This window comes from Lithobates pipiens, unplaced genomic scaffold (genome assembly GCF_037356315.1).
Source record: "Lithobates pipiens isolate NorthernLeopardFrog02 unplaced genomic scaffold, aLitPip1_a1.2 Scaffold_16, whole genome shotgun sequence".
NCBI classification, from domain to species: Eukaryota; Metazoa; Chordata; class Amphibia; order Anura; family Ranidae; genus Lithobates; species Lithobates pipiens.
In genome coordinates, this window is record NW_027507748.1 from 406812303 (window position 1) to 406824845 (window position 12543).

Below are 12543 nucleotides of genomic sequence, written 5' to 3' on the forward strand. Positions count from 1 at the left end.
TGCCTTTTTTAAAACTATTTTGGTGCATGTAGAACAGTGAGTGATTCAGCCTACTTGAATGAACTTCTGATTTTTCACCCTCCTAGAAGTATACATTTTTAGACTTTAAGCTAAACATACCATTTATTAGAGTAAAAAATGTATGACATTTTTTAGATGAGGGCTTAGTTGGTGATTATTGGCCAATAGCGATGCTTCATTTTCTACGTGCCTATTTTTTTTTTTTTCAGTGTCTGCGATCGGGCACATGATCAGTTGCCAACCAGTCACTGTTTTGCATGGCAGTGGGCTTCTGCTGCTGTCAGTAGGACCTATTGTAACTACCACAGAAGAAGCTTCAGGCTTTTTTGGGTCCTCTGTGTATAGTTACCACAGTAGTCATGGAATTTAATTCCATATGCAAATAGGTAGCGTTTCTCAATTAATAGTTTCATATAGGTATGTGTAGCTAGGTAAAGAGAATCTTAGCATACTGTTTTCCATTGTTTGTTTCTTGTCAGAATAATTACTTTTTCCATGTAAATGGCACACAAGTGTAACTGTCCATGTCCCGATTTAATTTGTCTGTTCGACTCTTCGAGCAGAGAGCACTTGACAATGGCTAGGAATGTCTGGGAGTGGTGACTCATCCATAGGGTTCCAATGGCTGATCTATTGGGGCTCCCTTCTCTCCCCTGCATCTGCTGCTGGCTGACGCTTGGTAGTTGGATCACCTGACTGGACCAGGTCAGCCTGAAAATAGTTAAGTGTGTACAGCTTTCTTACACAGGTTAATCAGCATAAATGTTAGGTGTCAGCCTGGAATACTACTTTAAAATTCCTCAACAAATTCAAATTCCTGAATTACACATGGATTCCACAAGGCCAATTGTTGCCTCTCTAAGACGATCAATACCTGACATCCATAGACATACAAGATGCCTATCTACATATTCCCATTTATCCACCTAATCGGTGCTTTGTGTGCTTTGCAGTGGCAGATGGTCATTTTTTTTAGTTGCACTGCCTTTTGGCCTATCCTCTACTCAAGTTAATTCCCCAAGATCCTGGAAGCCTTTTTTGCCCTTCTCCAGGACATCCAGTTAACAGGTTTTTAGATGGCCTTCCTTGAATGACCCTTCATCTTTCTAGCTGCCTGCAATCATCCACATAATAATTCAGATGATTTCAACTGGGTAATGAGTTTTCAAAAATCTGCTCTCTAGCCTTCTCTTTGCCTGAAATACTTAGGTCTGGTCCTGAACACATCCAAAGAAAAGGTATTTCTTTCAGAGTATTAAGTTCTCTTAACTCAAGAATGAGATCATCTATGAGAGTTGTCTCATAGTAGTCTCCTTTAAATACTTGTGCAATTTCATTTGAGACCTCACCATCATAGCATCCTGGAGCCAATCGGGGTGCAGTCACGGTGCCACAATGTATGGCCTACATCTGCCATCAAGGGGGCCCCAGGAATCTTGCAGCCTTAAAGAAAGCAAGCCACATGATCTCATGGACGGAGACTCACTCTTTAGAGATCTCTGCAGTCCAGATCCCAGGAATGAAAAACTGGAAAGCAGATTACCTACGTTGCCACCGCCAGGATCAAGGGGAATGGACATCCAGACATTTTCAATGTAATTTTTCAAAGGTGGGGGACCCAGAATAAGGACATCCTTGCCTCTAGGTTCAACAACAAACCACCTCTGTGGCCAGGACCAAGGATCCTTTAGCCCTGGCATTAGAATATTTGCTTTTCCCCCAGTGAGATTTATACCTAATCTGTGCCACAGGTTAGAGCGTGAGAAACCAATGATTATCATTGCACCAAACTTGTCCAGAAGAACCTGCTACACAGACATGCTTAAACTACTAGGGAACAACCCCTGACCTCTTAAGAGGCCAGACCTGTACAGAACCTTTTCTTCATCATGCTCCCTGCATGGCTGTTGAAACCCAAGTCTTAACGGATAGAGATCTCCAAGTCTGTTAATTCACCCCTTGCTAATAGCAAGAAAAGTCACTTCCATAAAGATATGATATTGTACTTGAAAATCCTTTTTTTCCTGGGGTGAACACAGGCACTTCAGTCCCAGTTTACTCTGCCCCTTTCTTTTTGGCTTTCTTACAATTAGGTCTTGACCAAAATTTGTTTCCTGGGTGTTTGTGGACCAGGCCTCTGTTGCCCAGCTTTGTATGGCCACCACCTAGTGTTCTGTTGAAACCTTATAAAGTTCTAACATGTGGATGTCTGTTCCTCTGTGAATGCAGCTCTTGCCGCAAGGTTCTTACAGCAGCACTCAGTAGTTGGGTTTGTTGAACCTTGTTGGTACAGTTTTTTTTTTTCCCTAGTTGCTGCCCGGTCTTTATTGCTTGGGGAAGTCCCAGGGTCAATGAATGCCCTTTTTCTGTACTGTGGAATAAAGAGTAATTTTGACTTCATGTAAATACCATATCTTGGCGTACAGGACCACAGGGCACCCTCTTCCATTCCTTGGTTACTTTGTATTGCTTGCTACCAAACAGAAGACTTAGAAGTAGGGCAGGGTGTTAGGGGCGGCACCTAGAGCGCTTGTCTTTTGAAAGCTTTGCAAGTGTCCAGTCATCTGAAGGTACGACCCAAGGTCTATGAATACTTTGCCTGTGTCTTGTACTGTACTCCAAGATGTTGAATTTAAAGGCAAGTTAAAGCTCCTCTTTTTTTTTTTTTTTTTCTAGCAAGCCCTATGTTCAGGTTCAGCCATTTGTGGGCATGTATTGGCTCATCCAACCCAGACTGATATTGCAGTATAGTTATGAGTCACATTGTTTACCTGCTGTATCTGCCTTTACCTCCATATCCCTTAGGCACAACTTTGGAGAGATCTTGGTTACTGGCACTGTTTAACTTGTATTTCAATTTCTTCCTTTGCTTTCTCCTTTGTTAAATTATTATAATAGAATTATTTAGAAGTATTGGTAAAAAAAATCAGCCTTAGTTGGATAGCCTTTTTAAAGAGGCCGTTGATCAATTTCTAAAGGTTTGGGGACTTAGATTTTGTCACATGTTCAAATGCCTATTTTGTGTTTACACTGAGTGAGTATGCTAATTTACCACTAGTTGCATATTAAGTCACTCATCCTTATTTGTTGGAATTTTTCCTCAGAGTCTTACATTTAAAGAGAAAATGCCATACCTTAAGTTTAAAGAGAAACCAACCGATGTGGAAACTAGAAGTTACAAATACTTGCTATTGTCCTTGGTCAAGCTCATTCATGGAGACCCAAAGTTGCTATTGTATGTAAGTAGATATGTTGTGGGGGGTGTGTTTTATTTTTTTTTATTTTTATTTTTTTTATTTTTTTGTGCTTTATATTAAATTGCATTTCTAGCCAAACATTTTTCATTGTAAATTAGGGAAGGGTTGGATCTCCTTGGAAGTCTCTATTAAAAACTCAAGAAAACTAATAGATATGTAAAAAGTTTTGTTTCCTAGAAGGTACCTTGAGATGCTTTGAGCTCAGTTCAGATTTCCTGTAGCAGCACCTCTGGATCCCATAAAACAGAGGCTTTCAGATATGCATATGGATGGACTTGTGTCTTTTTTCAACCTGACTATGTAACTATGCATTCCTCTTCCATGCCCTGCTTGTTTGAAGAGTCCAATGAGTGAATTGGGGGAATAAAAGAAACAAGAAAAACGTAGGGAAAAGGGGTAGGGCCTTTTGGGCGTTTGGCAGGGAGGGGGTTACACAAGTTGCCAATAATGTGGTTGTATAGATTGTGTTTTTACAAGTCTAGTAGCCTGTGGTCAAAACCTCTAGGGAAGAATGTCAAAATCCAGACCTTCCAGGTTGGTCGTAAGCCATACGTTTTTTTTTCATTGACTGGTATCCAGTACACTTTGGTTTTGACCTCTTAAATAGAAATGCGTGTTGATAGCCAGGCTTGTGTGTCCTAAAGCGTAATTGGAAATTGAGTCCCTCAGGTTTGTGGTTTAACCGCTTTTCCAGCCACGCTATAGCCAAATGACGGGTACAGTGTGGCCATCCTCCCGTGATCGCGTCTAGTGCATGGACGGCATGCTCTGTGATCCCTGTGTCCTTGGGCAGCAGTAAAACCTGAAGGTGAAAGACTTCCAGCGTCCTTCAATGAACTCAAAGAAACAATATTTTTAAACTCGGTGTAAAATCCGAAAGTATGCAAATAATTCATACTAGAGAAAACATGCTTAAACAGAAACTTCCTGCCTGTCCCAGTTTACAGCTTTTTGAAAGCTCAGTCTTTGTTAAATCATCAGTAACTTTACATGTTTTTCTATCGATATTCTAGAACCCAGGAAAACCCGGCCCTGACACACAGAACAGCTCTGCAGAGCTAATAAATGGATTGGTGCAGCTGGTTCCACAGACAAACATGCCTGAGATAGGCCAGGAAGCCATGGAGGTGAGGTATCTGGTTTCACTGGTTGAGCTGAGTGAAACTGAATCATGTTAGTGTGAAATTACAATTGCTTAGTAAGTTTTGCTGGGTGTGGGACAGAATCTGTCTTCAAAATTGTGCAAAAATCTTTATTTTTATTTTTAATCAAACGGGCTCCTTATTGAACTTAAAATGAACAAGAACAGATTACAAGGAAAATGATTCACTTGTACAACTACAAACTTCAACCAGGTATATATACATCCCAGATGTTGACCTACAAGTGTATTACATGGAACCAAATTAAACATAGACAATCTCCAATGAGTTATTTGCTATGCCTAGCTTAGACTAAACTGGTCTGTCTGGACATTGTATAAGCTGTATCTGAACGAGTTCCAACGCTTTAAGTCCAGGAGTGTCTACCCATGGTGCCAATAACCTTTCAAACTTTCCTAAGCATCCTCTGTGTTGGTACACAGTTTAAAAAAAAAATAAGGTTATGTCCAGTGTGTTAACCACATATGGTGTGAAGGAGAGTCAGATTTCCAAAGCAAAAAGTATTTTGCAGGCTTGGAAGAATGCGATTTACCAATACTCTCATGGGCTCCTCAGGTATTAGTTTGCTTAACATACCTAATCCCCTGTCCCATTTACATCTATAACACAAGGGGTCAGTGAGCATGCCCATTTTATGCAGTTCAGCAGGTGAGAGATGTGATCTCAGTACTATGTAGAACTGGGATAGTTTTTGTGAGGAGATTAAGGAGCTAGTTACCACCACCTGTATCTCCCCACTGATCACCTGACAGTGATCCCACATCTCTCTTAAGCCTTGATGGGATAGCTATCCAAATAGTCACTCAGTAACATATTGTAGCACTGATATATAAGACCTTTAGCATGTTTTACTGAGGAAATTGGTCTGAAAATTGTGGACCTGATCGCAAACCCCTGAGTCTAGTCACCCTGAGCCCTAACCACCGTAAGAGCTATAGGCTGTTAATTCCTCGACCCCCTGCAGCTGTTTAGCATTAAACCAAACTGTGTGTAAAAGGTTGCAAGTGGTAAAGATTTTATGTGATTTAACAAACAATCCAGTTTCTAAGCCACTAGGGGTGAAATCTGCTCCAGTACATCTTAATCCCTTCCTGCAGAGCTTACGCAGATGTGCGTACTCGACTTTCGGAGGGTATACCGAGATGATGCCCGCACCATCCCGGTACAGTTTTTTTAGAGCCGGCGATCGGTTTTCCAGCCATAACAACTGATCCGGCTAAAAGCCGCTCAACTGTTATGCCGGAGGAGCGAGAGGGGACGCCGCCTCCCACCGCTCTTACCGAGCTCCCGTTCAATCGTGAGCCCCGATCGAACATCCGCTGCTTCTGGCGGCTAGGGAGAGACTGGCTTGAAGCCGTAAGCGGCATCATTCCAGTTTCCTAATCGTAAACCACGTCATGACGTGACTTCCCGTTTAATAGGCTGCCAATGGTGCCGGTTTAAAAAAAGAAATACAGTATTCAGAATCGCCGAAAATGGCGATCTGAATACTTTGAAGTGTAAAGGAGGGTTCGCGGGTCTTTTAGACCCATTATCCCTCCATAAAGAGTACCTATCACCACCTATTACTGTCACAAGGGATGTTTACATCCCTTGTGACAGCAATCAAAGTGATCAAAAGAATTTATTAAAAAAAAATTTTTTTATCGCGCAGCAAAGAAAACGCTTACGGAAGTCGTGTCCGCACATGTAAACGGTGTTCAAATCACACATGTGAGGTATCACTGCGATCGCCAGAGTGAGAGCAATAATTCTAGCACTAGACCTCCTCTGTAACTCTAACCTGGTAACCGGAAAAAAAAATGAAAATGTTGCCTATTGAGATTTTTGGGTACCGTAGTTTGTCGCCATTCCACGAGTGCGTGCCGTTATAAAGCATGACATGTTTGGTATCTATTTACTCGGCGTAACATTATCTTTCACATTATGCAAAAATATTGGGCTAATTTTACTGTTTCGATTTTTTTTTAATTCATGTTCCTTTTCCCAAAAAGTTGCGTTTAAACCACCGCTGCACAAATGCCGTGTGACATAAAATATTGCAACAATCGCCATTTTGTTCTCTAAGAGTCTCTGCTAAAAAAATATAATGTTTGGGGGTTCCAAGTAAGGTGGCATAAAAAACTCGCCGGTAAGATGTTGCAACTGGGCTGCAATATAATACAGCCAGGGATTGGAGTGCCAAGTCATCCTTGTCCTTGGGGTCTTGAAGTTGTTGCACTCTAATGTGTGGGGGGGGGGGGTATATTCTAAAGATAGATTCAACTATTCTGAAGGATTTTAATGGGACTACCACTGGTGAATTGTGCTGGGGATACAGCAGTTGGGGCATCGAAAGCATCTTATTTAAATTGATCCTGCTTGTTATTGACAGTCGCAGTTTACTCCAGGTGTTCACCCCATCTCTAAACCTGGACAGTAAAGGATGTATATTGAGGTGGCAATAGTCCAATATGTTAGCAGTAACATCCCCAGATATTGAAACCTTAAGATGGTAGTTATAGGACAGGCTGCTGCGACTGACTGCCCTGTTCCGCCATCCAATAACAATAAAGCTGGATTTGTAAAAAAGAGCAGCAGCATGTCATCTGCATATGACATGAGTTTCTCATGCAATTCACCATATCTAAACCCAGTAATCAATGGATTGGCACAGATCAGGGCAGCCAGTGGTTAAATGGCAACTGCAAATAGCAACAGGGACGCCCCCCCATACTACTCATCATAAAAAAATAATGGCCCTTTAAGTGTGTGCAGGACGCCGGGCACACAGGTGCTATGGGAAGCATGACATGAATGCAAACAGGAAGCTCTATTGGCTTCCCTTAGAACAGGGCTTGACAAATTTGCTTGGATTCTAGGAGCCAGCTAAAAAAGTTAAGAGCCAGGTTGGTAATGGCAATCCGGACCTGTCCCTGGCCTGACATGGAGACGAGTGAGGGGAAGATGGGCGGGGGCCCATCGGGTCCCCCCCCCCACCTGTATCCAAGTCATTGCCCATAGCTCTTAAAGGGACATTTTTTTTTTTTTTTTTTTTGTTTTTCAAATGACAAAAAAAAATGTAATTGCATTTTAGTGTAAATATGAGATGTAAGGTCTCTCTGACCCCAGATCTCATATTTAAGAGGACCTGTCATGCTTTTTTCTATTACAAGGGATTTTTACATTCCTTGTATTAGGAATAAAAGTGGCACAATTTTTTTTGAAAGCAGTGAAAAATTTTAAAATAAAAGTTAAAAAAAATAAGAAAAAAAAAAATTATTTTAAACACACCCTGTCCCGCCAAGCTCGCGTGCAGAAGCGAACGCATATGTGAGTAGCGCCCGCATATGAAAACGGTGTTCAAACCACACATGTGATATATCGCCGTCATCGGTAGAGGGAGAGCAATAATTCTAGCGCTCCTCTGTAACTCAAAACATGCAACCTGCAGAATTTTTTAAAGTCGCCTATGGAGATTTTAAAGGGTATATGTTGGTCGCCATTCCACGAGCAGACGCAATTTTGAAGCGTGACATGTTGGGTATCAATTTACTCGGCATAACATTATCATTCACAATATAAAAAAAAAAAATTAGGCTAACTTTACCGGTCTTATTTTTTTAATTAAATTGTTTTTCCCCAAAAAAGTGTGCTTGTAAGACCGCTGCACAAATACGGTGTGACAGTATTGTAACAACCGCCATTTTATTCTCTAGGGTGTTAGAACCCCTAAACATATATATTTTTTATTCAAAGTAAAGGGAAGAAAATAGGCAGGCAGTGAAAAGAGGCAGGGGAAGCTCCCATTAGCATTGCTGGTTGTCATACCAAAGGCCACCACAAGAGGGCGCCAGATTCCTGAAGGAAGCATAGGACCTCAGAAGGCCTCCCGGGCCCAACACTATCACGCCGGGGGGAGGGGGTGTGCACGTAGACGGGATACCCCCCAGCTGTGCTGCCCCAGGCGCCAGGTCGCTAATTCTAGTCGCAAATGTGACCTGGCGCCCGGGGTTTGTTGAGCCCTGCTTTAGAATATCCTCCGGGCGCAGAGCTCTGTGCCCCGAACACTCCCACTGTAGCATTGTTTCCTGTTGTGGTTAGTAAATGGTGGGTCCCGCGGCGTCACTTCTAGTTTCTCGAGTCAACCTGGCCGATCTGAAAGTGAATAGAAGGCAACTTGCTGTTAAGTGGTTTTATTTTCTTTTACTTGAAATGTGGATGTGATTGGCTTACTGTGATTGGCACAGTGATGCTGCAATTGATGGGCACAGTTTTATCCACACTAACAGTTTAATTTTTCAGTTTGTTTGAGCACCAGCCGCCGCAGTATATAATACAGAATAGCCTCATTGAGACACCTGGCAAGTACCTTGGCTAGATTTTTAACATCGCTCTGCCTGTAAGACGCTGGATCCAATGGGTTCTTACCCGACTTCAGGAGTAGAACAATGTTAGCCCTTGACTCGGGTAGACATTGGGCTTCCTAAGCAGCATTAAAGACCTGCAGTAGTTTTGGCAGTATAAATTCCCCATGCCTTGTGTACACTTCAACTGGGATATTGTCATTCCCAGGAGTCTTGGATGCAGGGAACTAGGCAGCCGGCCTTTGCACCTCAACCAAGGTATTGAGTCCGCTTCTTAGTGATAATTTCAGGGCGGTTTACTATGCAACCATCAGGCGATTATGTGACTTATGGTGGGGGAGGACTAGTGAGACATAGCTATTCTAGCAACAAAAGCCTTGTCTTCTCCAACTCTATATAGAACTTAGAAAAAAAAACGTTTACTTTCCGCATCTGAGGTTTTCAACCAAACCAGAGAATACTGGGCTGTTATCCATGCCTCCCTTATGGAATCAAGTGAGGTAAAAATATATTGTAATTCCAACTGTTGAACCTGGCTTTCAACCTGTAAAACAAACTTTTTTTTTTTTTTGGGTGAATGTTATAAAGATTCCTCCTTTAAATGTTCTTTGAAGGTCTCCCAGCATATTGGTTCCTCCCCAACACCTTGGTGACAAAGAAGTTCTATATCTGGGCATCTATACTCTCAGGAGAGGAAAATATTTCTCACCAAAAGGCGTTTAATTTCCATAGGGCTTTAGGAAGGGATGAGGGCTTTTGGGCCCGGAGCCAAACCACCAGAGGGGAATGGTCAGACACTCCTCGCGGTGAATATTCTAAGCATGACACCAAGGGGATGCTAAAGGTATTACCCGGGTAGAGGTCTATTCTAGATAGGGAGCCGTGGGATTTGGAGAAACTACAAAACTGTCCAGAGGGTATTTAAATTGCCAATGGTCAGTCCAGTCCAGTCCACTTCTGAGATTGTTACCCAAGGCTGTGGTTCTGACCCTGCTTGGCCGGACAACATGTGTTTCTAGGTAGGAATTGAAATCCCAAAGAAAAAAACACTGGGGTATCTCGTTTGTCAGCCAGGTACGACAGTAACTCCCTTATGACTGCTCCCTAGACGGTAGGTGGTAGATGTAAAAGTTAGCACATTAGTAATGGCATACAGTTCGCAGTGTAGAAAAATAAAACGACCATCAGAGGCCAACCTAGAACTCAACTCCAAAAAGCCCAAAGCCCTGTGAATCAGGACATATACCCCGTGTGAATAATTTTGATGTGTGGAGTGATGGCTTCCCAGTAACCACAAGTAATAAGGCATGAGACGGTGTCCTAAGTAAGGTGAGTTTCCTGGAAACTATCAGAGGCTTGAATCGCTTTATACAGGAGGAGATCATGGTCCTCTTCAAAGGGTCATGAACATCCCAGATGTTCATGACCCAAGGATTATGTCAGCCATGATACAGCAACAGTAATATCATATGCAAGGAAGAACGAACATGAGCACATCCAACTTTACTAGTCCAAGTTAGGTCAGAAATTGGAGTAGAATTATGGTTATAAAATTCCCAGGCAGCTGCCTGGAAATATACAGCACTGAAAGTCTATAAGAAGAAGGGGTACAAGGAAAAGAGTAAATGGCAATATAGTGTGCTCGGGGGGTGTAGGTGCAACTCTGTTGCACGGAGGAAGCCTGCGGATTGGTGGAAGAAACTCAAATGTCAATGAAATGACGTCATCGCACCTGGATGTGGAACCAGGGTGTCCCCACATTGAGATACATGCATACACACACCGCACAAGGAACAGCCGACTGGCTTCATCTGCACTCTGTAATAAAGTGAGGGAATATTGGCAACAGAAAAATTGAAGCGACCTATAGCTGTTTCACTCTGGCAAACACAGCTACCAACTACCAGGCTAAAACAGTGCAAAATTGACCTACACAGTGAAGGTAGAGCAGTAAGTCATATAATTTAAACTATTTTCAACTTTGCAATATCTGTACTTGCTTTGCTCCCTTCTGATCAATCCGTGCTCAAGTTGCAATGTTCAATGGCTTGGATACTAGCATGAGGGATATTAGAGTTCTAGAAGGAAGGAGGTCAGAAAAGCTGTTACACACATCAGAGGTTGAAATAACTACTATACCTGTGCATCACTTGCTTTCTATTCCACCTCCTCATTTGCTTCTACTCTTACCGCTGAATACCAATAGGGAAAATCCGTCCCTTACCAGCCTATATACAGCAACTGCCAATACAGCAATAGCTATATCTCTTTCTACCCCCCCCCCCCCCCCCTTTTACAAGGACATTCAATGTAGCTGGAATGTATCTTTTGACTTCAAGCAAATAAAAGGGCTTTGTATGAGCAAACCTCACTTGCTTATTACATAGCTGCTATCTACTTATAGAATAACTGTCTGATATGTGATTTTGTTTGAGGCCCCCTGGCTATATTGCCCCTATTGCAAAAGCTACCACCAAATATATTTGCATCGATGCATAATCTTTTGAGAAACATTAGACTTTGAAATTGCCATCCTGCAAAACAAGGGCTCTTTAGCAATATTACTACCAGCAGAGATGAATGTTCAAGGTCTAATTTCTAACTGCTACAGTGTATCTTTCAACAAATGGCAACATCACTGCACCCTCAAAGTATTTCTGAGAATACACAGAGCTGTGATATATTGAAGCTTCTACTATCTGTAAGACATTACATACCCTTTGGATACAACTATGGATGTCATATCTACTACTACTTGTTTAATGTTAGTTATACTGGGGATCCTGAATCGCACTGGGCAACCACCGTGATTGGTTTTATTATAATGTCTTGTGTAGTACAATTTTAGGAAGAATTTTTGATAATTGCACATGTTAGTCTGTCATTTTTAAAAACTTATTTTCATACTACACTGGTCCTAATTTGCCTACTTAAACAGTTTGTACTCTTCCTCTGTTTTTCTTTTCTCTTTGCTGTTTTGTACCAAACAGTTCTTGTATAATCAAAAATATAAATGCATGAAATGTAGCATTTGTAGTAACCGTCCACCCTATAATCTGTTTTTCTGTTCCCCCCCCCAGGCTTTGTTGGTTCTACATCAGTCAGACAGCATTGAACTTTGGAATCCTGATGCACCAGTAGAGACATTTTGGGAAATTAGGTGAGTAAAAAGGTTTTCCTCTTAGCAGTAAATACTTGGCTTTGGTTTATATTTTAATATCCATAATGGTGTTACAAAAAATCTTAATTTTTCCTTAAATGCTTTGTTCATAGACCATATATAAGTGCTTGACCTGATTATTGGGGCGTTGAGGATTAATCGCTGTTGATGTGTTTCTTTAGACTAGGTTCACATCTGCTTCTAATGTAGGGCGTGTTTGCGAAGGCACAGCAATGCCAGAACCTCGATACAAAGGGTCCCAATACTGGAAATAATCCAAAGCGCAGCTCCATCAGACTACAATTAATAATGGTTGATCTAGCAATGTCATATATATATATAATATTTTATAATGTCCAAGGGCAACACGGACACTAAAGAAAAAGAGAACAAATACTAATCCTAATGAACAAACTAATATAGAGCCAGCACGCCAGAATCAATTCCAAACAGCACTTTAACTTAATGGCTTTTACCTTTATCGCTCCTCCGCTCCCCAAAGACACACTGACTCAGTGAACCCACACTGCTTAAATATTTGGCAATGGTGCAAAAAACTGCCAGGAGCCCTATTAGTCTTATCAAAATCGGCTGGA

At 41.7% G+C, this 12543-nt stretch overlaps 1 protein-coding gene across 5 annotated transcripts in view; it reads left to right on the forward strand.

The window, feature by feature from the left end:
* NF1 (neurofibromin 1) overlaps positions 1-12543 on the forward strand; it is a 436753-nt gene that overhangs the window by 124090 nt on the left and 300120 nt on the right. For all 5 annotated transcript variants that reach the window (XM_077482413.1, XM_077482415.1, XM_077482416.1 and 2 more), the window contains exons 13-15: positions 3126-3260; positions 4292-4405; positions 11868-11947. In XM_077482413.1, the coding sequence (XP_077338539.1) occupies positions 3126-3260; positions 4292-4405; positions 11868-11947 (329 nt within the window). The remainder of the gene's footprint in view (positions 1-3125; positions 3261-4291; positions 4406-11867; positions 11948-12543) is intronic.